The sequence below is a fragment of the Pelodiscus sinensis genome, chromosome 1, assembly GCF_052426305.1.
Source record: "Pelodiscus sinensis isolate ZL-2025 chromosome 1, ASM5242630v1, whole genome shotgun sequence".
NCBI lineage: Eukaryota > Metazoa > Chordata > Testudines > Trionychidae > Pelodiscus > Pelodiscus sinensis.
The window spans coordinates 136112078-136128150 of record NC_143052.1 but is presented as its reverse complement, the minus strand read 5'-3'; the positions used below and the strand labels follow the sequence as shown (position 1 = coordinate 136128150).

Sequence of the window (16073 nt, the reverse complement as noted above, 5' to 3'; positions counted from 1 at the left end):
GAGCTCACACAAAGACTGATGCAGGCAGAAGCTGCTTTTCAACGCAAATCTCTCATTTTCCTCCCATTCCCTCTTCTGGCTCCCTGCCTCATTTTCCTCCCATTGCCTCTTTTGGATACCCACTGCCTCTGGGTTTAACCCTTTACAGGCAGTTCAGTTAACTGAATGACTGAGACATCTAGAAATGGTAGAACCATCACAGCATGTGCAAATGAAAACCCCTGCTCCCTGGAATCTTACCTGCTTGCAGAAAGGGATTTTCCTGAAATTCTGCTGCTGTTGTGGATCGAGCTGTTATAGTAACTCAGTTAGGTCATTAGGAGTCAGACCAGCTGGTTTTGGTTGGTTCTGGTTAGTTCTGTGTTATGGAATAAATGGAAAGCTTGCAACTGCTTCAGCTCTCTGTGTTTCAAGTATTTTCTTTCTAAACTCTGTAACTCCAGACAGTATTGTAGCCAGACAGAAACCCCCACCTGTAACATCCATCTTGCTTGCCTGGAGCAAACAGGGCACACACAGAGCAGTAAAATCAGCATAGTCTTTTAAACTTTGACAGGAGGCCCGGATATGCTAGCTCACAGTGATCCTGGATGGCTGTAAACAGGGATACGCCAATTGTTGACCTCGAGGCTGTGAGAACTGCCTTGACTGGCACCTATATTGATACAAACACACACTCGTTGGGGGGGGGGGGGGAAGAATCTCCCACACAGTAAAGAATGTCCAGTACTCACAATTTAGTCATCTCTCTTACAAGTGTAAATTAAGTTGAAACTCCCTTGTAAGAACTGGCGTCACAAAGATGGACCAACACAATTTGTCATCTTAGATAAGAAAGAGGATAAGGACCCCTATGGGTATAAAAGATGGGCCCAGCAGCACACTTACTCTGAGCATCAATCTACCATCTATCTGCTGTTCGGGTTAGGTGATTGGCCTCCCAAGGTTCCACGGGGGGGGCCCACCTCGTATTCGTCTTTCCTAGGAATTGAGGGACCGGACCTGGCCTGACACGCTGGAGTCGAGAGGCACAGAAGGGGGTAAAAATTGAACCTGGATGTGTCCTTTGTCTTAAGAGTACACATAGACTTAGAGCTCTTTAAAGATTAAGCTGTCACTTGGTACCATTATTTCTATTTTCTATCTTTATTTTCTTTGTAACCATTATTTTAAGATCTGTACTTGCTAGCAGTTAAGAAATAGAGCAATAGCCACTGTAACCATATGCTTTAGAAGTCTCTTTAATAAACCTGTAACTGTTTAAGCTTTAACCTGACTCCTTCAGTTGCTGTAACAGAACCAAGCACAATTTAAAACAGTGGTCTCCAACGCGGTGCCCGCAGGCGCCATGGTGCCCGCTGGGGCATTTGTTGTGCACCTGCTGACAACCTGGGCCGGCCCCGCCCACGGCACATGGGAGGCGCCGGCCCCAGATGCGCGACACACACCGGCGCCGGGTGTGCGGCGCTCGGGCGGCCCCAGCCCCAGGACACATGCGGGCGCTCGGGCGCGCGGCACTCGAGCGGCACCGGTGCCGGCCCCAGGCGCACGGCTCGGGTGGTAGCACCGGCCCAAGGCCCACAGCACAAGGCGCTCGGGCAGCCCCAGTCTCGGTCCTTGGGCACATGCCGGCGCAAGGTGCAAGGGCATCCCAGTCCCCTGGCGTGCTCCCGGACGCACGGCCCCACCCCCAGGCGCCCGGCCCTTGAGTGGCCCCACCTCCCGGGTGCCCGGGAGCCTCTAAAGGTTGGGGACCACTGATTTAAAAGAACTACAGCCGGGGCAGACACAGGCAGAGCTGAGCGTTTTGGATTATGTCACCTCCAGGGGGCAGATCCATAGGGGTATCCGTCAGCCTTCCCTAGGCTGCCCGCTGCGACGGGACCTCGGTCCTACCAGCTAAAGACGAGGGTGTAATAAGCTCTCCCTGCAAACTCTGGGGCGTCTGTCAGTCAGTTGGCTGCCTGACGCGAAGGGACCCCGGTCCTAGCGGTCAAAGACACGGACGTAAAACTTCTCAGGGCACCCGTCGGCCTCCCCTGAGGCCACCCACTGCGACAGGATCTAGTGTCCTAGCAGTTGAAGACTCGGGTGTATAACACACACACACACTGCCCTGATCATCGGCTGACGGGATTGGCGTAGTCGGCAGGATTGTGGTGTTGGTTCAAATACAGCAACATGAAGTCTGTCACGCTGGATATGGATTTTAGCTGTATAGAGAAAGAGTTTGCCCAAGAGGGATGGGGCAACCTTAAATGGGATAAAGAGATGTTAGGGAAAGGCGCTTGCATTTGGCTGTTAAAGGGTGTGTGTCAAGCAGCCTGTACTAGCTACTGGAACTTAGAAACAGAGCTGATGAGGGTTCAGAGGGAGAAGGAGGAACTGCGAAAACAATGCCAGAACCTAGATACCTGGGTGAGAACACTAACTAAGGATATGGAGCACGTACAGGAACGGCTCCTCCTGAGGCTAGGGAGGGGAAGGACAAAGTAATTAATGGAGAAAAATTAGCTTTTGGAGCTGGCTTTAAGAATTTGCTGGCTCAAGCCCCCGCTCTCCCGCCTTCCACTGTAACCAAGATAAAACAGTACAGCATTCCAGCCGAAGCTATGGCTCTGGTCTCTGAACTAATTAAAGATCTGAAAAAATGGGGAACCTTAATTCGTACCTACTCCCCATATAACTTGCTCAGGAAGCATGCTTGCTGGGAATGGGCCCCCACCCATGAGGAAGCTCTGAGATAGCTAATTAATGAGATACACACGTATCAGTCTATGAGTCTGATTCACCCTAATGCCCCATTTCATTTGTACCTCACTGTGGGAAACACAGGGATGTCCTATGCCTTATGGCAAGAAGGAGAAGCTGTACCCCACCGTCCCATACAATCTGGCTCGAAATCATGGTGGTGGTCACAGTCAAATTACACACCTTATGAAAATGTGCTTCTGGCACAGCCTACACAGCACTAAGGGAAACAGAGGAGCTAACCCAAGCTCAATCCATAACACTTCACACTCCTCTCCCCATCATTAAGCCTATGTTGGAGGGAAAGGAGTTGCCACCGGGAGTAGCCCAAAAGAAAATGACTGTCCAAAGATGGGCACTCTACACCACAGACTTTGCTGCAGCATGGATGTTATGAAAACCCTATACTGAGAAGTTTAAAATTAGTAATAGCTGACTGCAATAATAAACCTTCAGATTTACCTATTGAAAGGAATCAGGAGGTGTGGGGGGCTAATTGGAAAGCCCACCCTCCTTACCAAATTAACACTAGACAAACCTGTGTCATTGGGAAAAGTCATTTAGCAGGAATCAGGATGGACCATAAAAAGGAAAAAGCATGTGAAAGGGGAAGGCAAAAGGTTTGGAGCCCTATGGGCATAGTTGAAGGAATAAGGAAAGTAGGGCAGACATTGGAAAGTTACTAAGAATGAGGAACGTTTTCTTTGTAAGGACGATGCAAGTAATTTGAGGGAATGTGAAAGTGAAAAGTGGACTCTGTGGGAGTGTGGAAGGAATTAAGCAATTGTAATATGTGAAGGAAAACCTGCTTTAAAAATGACACCTCATTTCTTTCCAGCCTCTCTGGGTATGTCTACACTACCCCGCTAGTTCGAACTAGCGGGGTAATGTATGCATACCGCACTTGCTAATGAAGCCCGGGATTTGAATTTCCCGGGCTTCATTAGCATAAGCGGGGAGCCGCCATTTTTAAATCCCCGCTGCTTCGAACCCTGTGCAGCGCGGCTACACGGGGCTCGAACTAGGTAGTTCAGACTAGGTTCCTATTCCGAACTACCATTACTCCTCGTGAAATGAGGTGTACCGGTAGTTCGGAATAGGCACCCTAGTCCGAACTACCTAGTTCGAGCCCCGTGTAGCCGCGCTGCACAGGGTTCGAAGCAGCGGGGATTTAAAAATGGCGGCTCCCCGCTTATGCTAATGAAGCCCGGGAAATTCAAATCCCGGGCTTCATTAGCAAGTGCGGTATGCCTACATTACCCCGCTAGTTCGAACTAGCGGGGTAGTGTAGACATACCCTCTCTTAAGCAGTGTGCAAATCATCTGTATATATCGTAACTCTATCGTGTGGGTTTCAAATAAACTAGTTTTATTTTGTTTTGGATAATGCCCTCTTGCTTAAAATTGCAAATAGACAAGGCACAAATTGGTTAGTGCTTGTGTTGGGCATTCAACTCTTAAGGTTAAATTTAACTCTAGAAACAAATTTTTTATTTTAGAAATTCAAGCTTTGAAACTTCACTGTCTCTTTTCAAGGCTGAGTTGATAACACTTTTGACTTGCTTTCAAATCCAACATTATATGCTAATACAGGCTGCCGGACTATTTCAAAGGAAAGTGGACAGGGAAGGCTGCGGCGGTCTCAGCAGATACATTCGCTGCACCCCTGACTGCAAACATAGAGGGGTCAGCTCAGCCTGCAGAACTGGCAGCAATCAAACTAGCTTGTGAGGCAGGTGCCAGTACCATCTACACTGACTCCTATGCTGTATGGGCTGGAGCCACCCAGTGGATAACTAACTAGAAGAATAATAACTGGGAAATAGGGGGAAAGCCTGTTTGGGGATTGGAATATTGGAAATGGATATACCAGCATGCAACCCAACATGCCTTAAGCATACGTCATGTGTCAGCTCACCAAAAGAACAACACCCCAGCTGCACAGCTAAATAACTTAGTAAATGCAGCAGCAAAAAGGACACAGTCTTAATGACCTGCTAACCTGCATCCTACTTCAGAAGACATTCAAATCTGCACTTGAAAGGGAATCCTCTGAACTGGCATTCATGCTAAAATTCGACACTCTCCGCACCGGACTTAACAAAGACCCCGGCTATCTTACACATTACAAAGATAGCTTCCCCAATTATCACCTCTAATTCTATTAACTCACAGACATTTCCCCTTCCCCACCTCTAATATCATTAACTCACTGGCATTCACCTTCCTTCCCCCCTCCCCTACATTCCCCTTCTGTTCTGTAATGTGATTTGTCCTTTTCATGTGTGTTCATTTTTTTAAATTGTATCCTTTGGTATATATGGTTGTGATTATTTTCTTCCACTATTTGATCTGAGGAAGTGGGTCTGGCCCACGAAAGCTCATCATCTAATAAACCATCTTGTTAGTCTTTAAAGTGCTACATAGTCCTGTATTTTGTTTCAGCTACACCAGACTAACACGGCTACATCTCTATCACTATTTTACCTGCATGAGCACAGCCCCATCGGTGGACTTGCCCATGAAAAACTGGTTGCCCACCAACCAGTAACTGTCCATGGTGGCGAGCTTCCAGAGGGCAATGGCAACCCTCTTCTGCAGGGGGATGGCAGGCAGCAGGTGGGTGTCCTGTCTGCGGAGTGTGGGGGTGAGCCAGGCACACAGCTCCAAGAAGGTGTCTGTCCTCATCCTGAAGTAGTGCAGCCACTGCTGGTCGTCCCAGCGCTCCAACACCAGCCGGTCCCACCAGTTGGAACTGGTGTCCAGCCGCCAGAACTGCCTCTCCACCGTGGGCTGTGTGTCCAGCAGTGAAGCTGCAGTACCCAGGGAGAGGGACTCCACAGTGCCATCATGGTCGCTCTCCTGGAGTTGCAGCATGGCACTGTGTATCATGTGCAGCACACATTCGAGCATGGCCATGTGGGGCAGGACATGCCTAGGGGCAGCTCCGGCTTCATGGCAGCAATCGAAAGGCAATAGAAAGCTGTGTTGTCCCAGGAAGCACAGGGCAAGCACAGCAAGCACTTCTGAAGGCTCCCCAATTCGAACTACCGGTACAGCTCGTTCCACGAGGAGTAACGGTAGTTTGAATTGGAAAGCCTAAATCAAACTACCTACTCCATGCTGCGTGTAGCCGCGGGCATGGAGTCCGCATTAAGGGGGATTTAAAAATGGCGGCGCCCAGCAAGCTGCAAATGAAGCCCGGGATATTTAAATCCCGGGCTTCATTTGCAACTTCGAATGCCTACATTAGCCACTCTAATTTGAAGTAGGGTGGCAGTGTAGACATACCCTTACTTTACTTAAGAGGCTTTGGTGAGGCACCGTCTCAAAGGAATTCTGGAAATCTAAGTATACTATAGCCACTGAATCCCCCTTGTCCACATGTTTGTTGACCCTCTCAAAGAACTCTAGCAGATTAGTAAGTCACGATTTTCCTTTGCAGAAACCATGTTGACTTTCCCCCCAAAATTATGTTTATCTATGTGTCTGACAATTTTATTCTTTACTCTTTACACAGCCAGCTATTTTCCCTTGTGTGTTTGGCTTCCCTTATCAATTACATACTGATATATATTCATTACTATCAATGATTCCTGTCTTTTGTGTGTTAAATACTGTACTATTTATTGTTTTCCTATAGATTTCTTCATTACCCCTATGTGATGGGATGCATTAGGAAGCTGGCTTTGCAAGAGCTACATTAGGCCAAGTTGACCCAATCAGCCCAACAAGCTGCAAATCTAGGGGTAGAGTGAGGAACCTTTGGCTGGAGGAAGCTAATCAGAAGAAGGTTCATCTGTGAGTAAGCAGATGGGGATTTTACAAATCCAGAAGGCCAGCAATGGTGTGAAAGGGGCATCAGTGAAGAAGCCTGCTGCCCCCCTCCCTGGGGTAAGGGAAAGGGAAGTGAAGAGGAAGTGCTGTAGGAAGGAGGACAGAGGCGAGAGCAGTAAATTAATGGTAATGTTCCTTCGACCAGTGGGACCACACCTAGAACCTGGACAAGAACCCACAGTGAAGATGGGCCTGAGTTCCCCTTCCAACCAGTGATGGTGTTAGTGGCAGTGGGTATGAGGACTGCAGGAGTCCTAGCACACGTGATGTCGTCAGGGCAGCAGACATGATCCCTAACTTCCCTCTAAGCTACATGGCTGTGGGGCTGCACAGCTGCCTATGAAGTCGCACTCAGGGGCTCATGGCTGCAGAGGGGAGAGGTGCCTGTCAACCAACAAAGACCTGCTGCGGCCGGGGGGCGGGTGCCTCCCCCTGCCAACCCCGGCACAGACCTGCCCCTGACATTTCATGGCTGGGTCAGAAGTGCCCCTCTCCCAGCCCCAACCCAGCCCTGGCAGGGACCTGCTGTGGTGTCAGAGAGGTGCCTGTCACCTGGCCCTGCGCTGCTGTGGTGAGAGGGCTGGGGAGAGTTCTTTCTCCTCCAGGCAGCCTGCACCACAAACCCCTCACCCCAAGGCCCATCCCAGATCTGCACCCACAGACAGAGCCCTCCCCTGCACTCCAACCCTCTGCCCCAGCCGTGATGCCTCCTCCAACACCATGAACCCTTCAGTACTATCCCTGCCACAGACTGCCCATGTGTAGAATTAATTTTGTTCTGTGCACCTTATGGGTGTGAGATGTCACACATGCAGGGGCAGATGACCGTTCTGCAGGGCCCCGGGCAGCATAATTCCATGGGGCCCCCCCTTTGCCACAGCGCATGCACGGGGCTTTCTGAAGCACGGGGTCCGGGGCGGCTGCCCCGTTCGCCCTGCCCTATAACCGACCCTGCACACATGGCCTAAAGATTAATGCACAGAACAATCTTCCTTCCACGCATGGACATATGCAATTGGGGGGAACCTTGAGGGGGCTTCCTGATGCAGCGTGCGGGGGTGACAGAGACTTGGAAGAGCCATGCCCCAGACATGGGGGATGCTGAGTACCCTGCCTGAGTTCCAAAGAGGCAGCAGGAGTGAGAGAGGGGCTGCAGAGGGATGGAGAGAAAGTGTGAAACTGCAGGGAGGGGGATCGACCGGGTGAGCTAATCCCCAGAGTGACCAGGAAGAGGCATCATCCCGGCAGCGAGTGGAGCCTCCCATCACACCCAGAGCCAGGTCATTTTTCAACTCAGTCCAGCCTGGTTCTCTGGCCTTTAATTCTCCTGGTGACCTGCAGTGGCTGGATTCATTATATATTATTAATAATACTACGGTTCTGTTACATTATTGTAGCATCCAGAGGCCCAATATGGTCACAAATACAAACACAGAACAAATGCACGACTGGAGTTGTCATGTGTGTCAGGTGGCCAGACTCAGGCTAGGTCTAGGCTGTGGCATTTCTGTGGAAAAAGCTACGCAAAATGCGCTCCACTTTTTTTCTAGACGGAGCCAAATGGTATAAAGGGCTCCCCAAAAGAGCGTGTTTGCAAAAAAAAAGAAGCAAACGTGTTCCTTGGACTACAAAACCTCCATAGTCTAGACATAGCCTCAGGCTGTGGTCTAGACTGGCCAGTTTTTCTGGAAAATCAGCTGCTTTTCTGGAAAAACTTGCCAGCTGTCTACACTGGCCGCTTGAATTTCCGCAAAAGCACTGACTTCCTACTGTGAGAAATCAGTGCTCTTTGCGGAAATACTATGCTGCTCCCGTTCGGGCAAAAGTCCCTTTTGCGCAAAACTTTTGCGCAAAAGGGCCAGAGTAGCCAACTGAGATTTGTTTTTCGCAAAAAAGCCCCAATCGCGAAAATGACAATTGGGGCTTTTTTGCGGAAAAGCGCGTCTAGATTGGCACGGATGCTTTTACGGCAGATGTCGGAGATGCAGCCAGGGCTACTGGGGAGTGTACTGTCCCTGAAGCAAGACGTAGTGGCCACAGGCCTGGGCTGGCCGCTTCTCCGCTCCTCCTCCCTGCAGACCTTGGACAAGTAGCCCAGGGAAGTGTGTGGCCGCAGTGGAGGGCTTTTCTTGGGGGCAGCAGAGAGGCCGGGAGCAGCCAAGGGGCTCCGTGGGGGCCGTGCTCACAGGGCTGGCTCACTGCGATTCTCCTAGGAGCAGCTGCTGTGTCAGACAGGCAGGCATGGCTGTGTGCTGTCTGTGTGCAGCACCCTGCGGGAGGTGCGGGATGTGGCCTGTGCCCTTGGGGCTTGGCTGCTTCCAGCCAACATCTCCCCTCCATCCCCCAGGCAGGACGGGTGTGAGCAGCAGGGTCCCAGGTATTCCCTGGAGCTTCCTGCCTCATCCACATGCCACACAGTCAAGCTGCACAAACTTGCATGTGCTGCGAACTGCTCCAAGTGCCTGACTTATGCTTCCCCGCCCCCCCTCCAGAACCTGCCTCCCCTGCCCTTGCGAGGGAGAAGTGCTAAACTCACCGATGTATCCGTTGCCGTCCTAGGACGAGGCCCAGGAGGCATCCCGGCTGCTGGGCACTGGCTTGAGGTGCAGGGTGATGGTGGTGCTGCGGTCAGCTCCCTCGTCCTTGGACCTGGTGGTCAGGTTACCCCCCTCCTCCAGACCAGGTGGCCTGACCACTGGGGTGCACAGGTTGGTTCCCACCGACGGCGAGGGCCCTTGTACCACCGTGTTGCCCAGTATGATGTGCAGCCGGTCATAGTGAGGGCAGGTGTTGGCTGCTGCCGCCCCTGCCCTCAGTGGCCCTGACATAGCCCAGGTGCAACACTTTGACCTTGGCACGAACCTGTTCAAGGGTCTGGGCTGAATGTCCCTGTTCAGAGAGTGCCTAGGCCATGCGGCCAAAGATATCGGCATTTTGGCGCCAGACACGGGGGTCATGGAGGGCTTCCTCCTGCACCCTAAAGTCCAGGATGGCCTCCAGCTGAACTGCAGATCAGCAAGGGGCGCGCCGCTTTGTGTCCCTCTGTGACTGCTGGGAGCCCTGGGGTGGCTTCTGGGAGGAGAGTGCAGGCTCTTGAGGTGCCTCTGGAGCAGACATGTGGGCTCCTGGGTGCAGCAGGGCAGAGCCACGTGGTAGAGCTGCTGAGTGTGCTGCTGCTGCCACGTGGCATCTGCAGACTGCCTGTGTCTTTGGGTGGGGGGTCCAGCAAGTAGGAAGTAGTGCGCTGTGAGTGCAGGTATGGAGCGTCCAAGTGGCCACCTGCATTTTTTCCTGGGAGGCCACTTCTTGTGCAAAAACTCTTGGCTGCCCATCCACACTGGCCTCTTGTGCAAGAAGACTTCTGTTCCGACGCTTTACTGTAAATGTACTTACGCAAGAATGCAAAGAGCCCCCTGTCACGTTGCTGAATTGGAGGGAAGCAGCCAAATCGCTGCTGCACCCCTAGGTGGGGGTGTTGGCCCCAGAAATTGGTGTGGGGGGAGCCATGTAGGGTGCTGAATGGGAGATTGTTGTTTGTTGATCTTATGTACGCTATTTATGTGAGTGTATAATGTCTATGTGTGTAGGTAGGAATCTGTAATCTGTGTGGGAGCTGAATATTTCTGTGAATGTGGTTAAGCATGGCTATGGACAGGCTGAGTAGCAAAGCCCTGTGGAACAATGACTCTCAATAGGCTATGGACACACCCAAAGAATGGGATGTCACCTGAGGGCAGCCAGCAGGAAACATAGAGATTGGCCTCTGACCAGGTGACTTGCTGCATGCAAGAAGAGGCGAGGAAGGGGATAAAAGAGGCCATGTGGTCAATGCCATTTTGTTCTCAGCTCAGCACTTCATCCCAGAGGCAGCACTGCAGGGATTGAAGAGCCCGGAAGACCTGTGAATCCATCCTGATCTCAGGATGTGCAATAAGAACTTTTAAACCAGCAGCTGCAACATCTCTGCTAGAGCCTGCATCGAGAACTGGGAGATTCGGTGCATGTAACGTACTGTACTTTAATAACCTTACTCTCATGCTTTTCTTTCTTGTAATAATAAACCTTTAGATATAGATTCTAAAGGATTGGCCCAGCGTGATTTGTGGTAAGGTCCAGAGGGTAAATTGACCAGGGATCTGTGGCTGGTTTCTTGGAACCGGACAGAACTTGTTCGGGGTAGGTGGGATTGGGTGCTAGGACCCCCCACCTGTGTATAGGCCCGGGGCCATCTGGGGCACGGATATTGCTGGGGTGTCGGAGGGGTTTTGCTCGGGAGGCTTCAGGCAGGCAGCTGAAGTGCTCTGTGGGACTGGTTTGTGGCCTGTTTGGAGAGGTTGCCAGTCAGGGGGACTGTAAGGAGCCCCGGATTTGAGCAACTCGCCCTGAGCGGACGCCCTTAGTTGTGCCCAGACACGGCCCGGTCCGCCACAGTGGCGTAGTCGGCAGGATCCACAGATCTTGGTCAATTGAGCTTTGGGATCAGGACCCCACGCTGTCTAAATTTGATTTTTGGTGTTGAGAGTTTGGTTGATTAAAGAGCCGCTGCGATGATCCCGGAACTATATGAGAGTCTGAGCAAAAGTGCTCTGAAGGATTTGTGCTTGGGGAGAGGCATTGCCTTTAGGAAAAGGGCCTCTAAACTAGATTTGGTAGTGTTGTTATTAACCAGAGATGTGGATGAAAAGGAGCAGAAGCAAGCCAAGGAGGCTGCTGAAAGAAGGCGGAAGGCAGATGAAGAAATTGCTAAGAGACAGAAGGAGATGGATCGGGAACTTGAGGAGAAAAAGGCAGAATATGCTGAGAGACAGAGGAGGGAAGAGGCAGAGCATGCAAAGAAGATGGCCCTAGCCAAGGAGGAAAATGCTAGACTTGACCTCCAGCTTAAGATACTAAAAGAACAAGAGAGACTGTATCCTCCTGAAGGTTCAATGTATAACTCTGTGGGTATGGGGTATGCTTATGATATGGCAGACGTATTTTACCCAGCTGATGTGATGACCCAACCCCAAAGCATGTATGAATGCAAACCTTTTGTGTTACCTGTAGCTAACAGGGAGGTTTGGGAAGGGGGTGCATGTGGGTATGGAAAGTTTCCTGGAGCTGGTCAGTCTCCCTGTAACCAAGGGGAAAGTGTCTCTACATGTGAGCCTGTGGGTAAGGGCCTGTCTGATGCCTCAAAGGTGAGGCTGGAATCAGAACCAGGGCAAGAAGAGCCCAGAAATCAGGGAAATGTTTCTCTGGGGCAGCCTGGAGTGGCTGGCCAGAGTGAAGTTTTAGTTGAGGAGTTGGTGGCTGGTGAGGTTTGTGGAATTGAACCTGCACAAGCTGAAATTGAGTGTGAAGCACAGTGTGTGCAAGCTGGCAATTTGGCTGGTGGAAGTAGCAGTGGGGCAGTAAAGGAAGCTGTCCCAGTGGCTAGCTATATGCCTGAGATTAGCCAGGGGTGTTGGGACAAGGGAGAAGCTGTCTCTGGTTGTCTGGCTGTGTGTGGGGAAGAGTTTCTTCCTGTGTCTGAGGAAGGTGCCCCACAGCCTGTGAAGGCTGAGAGCAGTGTTGTGGTCCCAGAGTTGGGTCTGGATATGGCTAAGGCTCAGGAAGGGGGTGGCCCAAGGTTTGTGTCTGCTGGGGAGAGGGATGAGGTGACTCAGGTAGAGTCAGTCAGTGTTTTACCAGAACCCCAGAGACCAGACAGTGGTGACCCTGATATTGTGCCTGATGCTGCTGTGTTGCTGGCAGAGGGGGGAGCTACTCTGTGGGAGCAGAGAGACCCCTTAGCCCGGGCACAAGGAGAGAATGAGGGTGTGTTAACTCTGGTGCCTAATGATGGTGTGGACGTTTACAGCCATCTAGAGAGTTGCACAGGGAGTGAAGGTGCTTCCGACCCTGTCTCTTGTGGGTCTGTCTGTGTGCCTGAGAGGGGATTGTCTGTGAATCCACCAGAGGGGCCAGAGATGACCCAGGGAGTAAGGGAATTGCAGGAGGAATTGGTTGTGGCTCAGCAGGGCAAGGCTGCTGCAGAGCCAGGGAAGGGTGAACTGCTGCCTAAGGAAGGTCATAGGGAGGAGAGTCCTGGCAGTGCTTGTAGCAAGCAGTTTGCTGTGACTGAGGGAGGTGACAGGGCCTTGCTGGGAGAAGGCATTCAGGAGAAAGCTCTGCCTGTAAACGGCAGCAGCTTCTTGTGTGAGGCACTTGTTGTAGTGCCTGACAGACAGAACTTGTCTGTTAGCAGTGACTCCACTGACTTGGGTTTAGGGAAACCTAGTGTGGATGGTGTTGGAGAGGTCTCAGAGGGACTGAGGGTTGTTCCAGATGAGGCAGGAACAGCCAGAGAACTGGAGCAGGCTGCTAACCCAGTGACTGTGGGTGACCAGCTTGCTGGGAAGTCAGTGTGTGTGGGACAGGATTGTTCCCAGGTGAAGGAGGAGAGTGGGAAGTTAGTGTCTCAGATTCAGGAGAAGGACTGTGTAGCCAAGTATGCAGAGCAGAACAGCTGTGTGGTCACCCTCCCTAGGATGCAGGAGATGGCAATTAAGCTCCCATCTCTAGACACGGTGGACACTCATACTCAATCAGGGAGGTTGATATCTGGTTCCATGTGGAAACAGAGGTTAGAGAGGGACAGAGGAGAGACTTGGGAGTCTACAGCTTACTGCTGTTACCCCACTGAGTGGGGGAAGGGGGAGAATTCCAGGGCCATTGTGAGCCAGGGAGTCACGCCCAGCCAGCCCTTTGTCTTGGTCAGGCCAGAGGTTTCAGGCCTGGAGCCCAGAGGACAAGGGGGAGGGGCAGGACTTGCTTTGGCCAAGAAGATTTGCAGGTTGAACCTGAAGGGAAAAAACTGCAATGGTGTGGGGCCAGAGAAGGGGCCTGACGGAGAATTTCAGTATACACCTGATATAGGATTGTTCTTGTTACTGATGTTAATTCCTGTAACCAATGTATTATTGTTGCAGAGAATTGTAACGGTATACAATGTGCATGATCTTATGAAAATACCATGTAATCTGTCTGGAGATGTACCAAACGACAGACGGTATGTAAGGGGACATTGTGATGTTGCTCTTTCATGGTTAACACTTGTAACTGGTTTTGGAACTTCTTACAGGACAAAAAGGGTTCCAGCCAGAAGGTCCTGTGTAAGAAGGAAACAGGCACACCACCATTTTGACGGGGGAGGCCTGTGATGCCCTCAGTGATGTTACTGGCATCACTTCCTGCATCAATTTTGCGTTGGGGGTGTCACGTTGCTGAATTGGAGGGAAGCAGCCAAATCGCTGCTGCACCCCTAGGTGGGGGTGTTGGCCCCAGAAATTGGTGTGGGGGGAGCCATGTGGGGTGCTGAATGGGAGATTGTTGTTTGTTGATCTTATGTACGCTATTTATGTGAGTGTATAATGTCTATGTGTGTAGGTAGGAATCTGTAATCTGTGTGGGAGCTGAATATTTCTGTGAATGTGGTTAAGCATGGCTATGGACAGGCTGAGTAGCAAAGCCCTGTGGAACAATGACTCTCAATAGGCTATGGACACACCCAAAGAATGGGATGTCACCTGAGGGCAGCCAGCAGGAAACATAGAGATTGGCCTCTGACCAGGTGACTTGCTGCATGCAAGAAGAGGCGAGGAAGGGGATAAAAGAGGCCATGTGGTCAATGCCATTTTGTTCTCAGCTCAGCACTTCATCCCAGAGGCAGCACTGCAGGGATTGAAGAGCCCAGAAGACCTGTGAATCCATCCTGATCTCAGGATGTGCAATAAGAACTTTTAAACCAGCAGCTGCAACATCTCTGCTAGAGCCTGCATCGAGAACTGGGAGATTCGGTGCATGTAATGTACTGTACTTTAATAACCTTACTCTCATGCTTTTCTTTCTTGTAATAATAAACCTTTAGATATAGATTCTAAAGGATTGGCCCAGCGTGATTTGTGGTAAGGTCCAGAGGGTAAATTGACCAGGGATCTGTGGCTGGTTTCTTGGAACCGGACAGAACTTGTTCGGGGTAGGTGGGATTGGGTGCTAGGACCCCCCACCTGTGTATAGGCCCGGGGCCATCTGGGGCACGGATATTGCTGGGGTGTCGGAGGGGTTTTGCTCAGGAGGCTTCAGGCAGGCAGCTGAAGCGCTCTGTGAGACTGGTTTGTGGCCTGTGTGGAGAGGTCGCCAGTCAGGGGGACTGTAAGGAGCCCCGGATTTGAGCAACTCGCCCTGAGCGGACGCCCTTAGTTGTGCCCAGACACGGCCCGGTCCGCCACACCCCCCCACCCCGCGCCCCTTCTCCCCCACAGCACTGATGGGCTTGGTGGATGCAGGACTTCCTGCTGCAAGAGAGTGGGCCATGGCCACTCAGGAAGCTCTAGTCTCTGTCAACATCCCTAAGGATCAGGGTCGAGGCAGGAAACCCCAAGGCCTGATCGTAGAAGAGCCACCAGCATTACAGATGGTGCTGGGCAATTCCACTTGTACAACAGCTGCCCTGAGTGGTACACCCTGGATCTAGTTGTCTGCAAGTGGCCCTGCCCTACACTCGGAGTTTGAGTTGTAATGATCCCTTCCGGCAAATGGAATTTCTTCCATGGTGTTTAAATTCCCAGCCTCTAATGTCTCCCAACTGATGTTTAATACAATATAGAATCTATCGGGGTAAGAAGCAGCACAGATAGAGTTTTACAGCACTTTTCTCTACCGGAGACTGGGGGTAACTGGATGATCTGAGACGCTGGCAAACCTGACGTCAGGAGGGGACTCATCACTCATATATGGTGATGTTTCTTGCTTTTGAGTTTTACTGGATGTTTGAGCTGCCTAAAGTCACAGATCAAACCACTGATAATAACTAAAAAGGCAGGTGGGTTTGCTATTGGCTCCTTCCCGCAGCTGACACCAGCCTCTGAATCTATATATTCCCCTTCCACGGCTTTGTTGTCACTCGTAAGACAAACAGGAGCCCTGGCAGGTGTTTGGTGGCAGCCAGATCAGTGAGGGGGGGACAGCAAATCAGGCCGGCAATGAAGGGACATCTCTGCATGCTGCTGCTGTGGCTTCTTCTGCCAGTTGACACAGCAGGTAAGTCTCCTTTGTGCTGTTCCTGGGGACCTGGCTGAACTGGAACTGGGGTGGGGAATTTTACCGACAGCTTTTTCTCATCTGTGTCTGGCCCAGAGTTTGTGAACTTTGGGGATGCGACTTTGGCACTGTGCCCCCCGCGCTTGTTACCTCACTGGGCTATTGCAGTGACCTCCACGTGGGGCTGCACCTTGGAGCCACCCAGAGAATGAAGCTGGTGCAATTGCAAAGGCTCAGGGATTGAGCAGAGCATCTCGCGGGGAGCATGTGAAGCATATCTGAGTGGAGGTTGGGGTGTTGCCTGGGATTTATAAACCCTTAAATGAGCTTAGACCAGCCTTCATGTGGGGTCACCTCTCTGCCCGCACATATGGACACCAAGGGCGCCATTTATGGTACATTAAGGAGTCAGCAGGCCCCCT

At 51.4% G+C, this 16073-nt stretch overlaps 1 protein-coding gene across 1 annotated transcript in view; it reads left to right on the top strand.

The window, feature by feature from the left end:
• Nucleotides 1-13772, top strand: part of LOC149525640 (uncharacterized) — a 238290-nt gene extending 224518 nt beyond the window's left edge. The window contains exon 2 of the mRNA XM_089774907.1: nucleotides 10435-13772. Within this exon, the coding sequence (XP_089631033.1) occupies nucleotides 11136-13772 (2637 nt within the window). The 5' untranslated portion in view covers nucleotides 10435-11135. The remainder of the gene's footprint in view (nucleotides 1-10434) is intronic.
• The last annotated feature ends 2301 nt before the right edge of the window (nucleotides 13773-16073 follow it).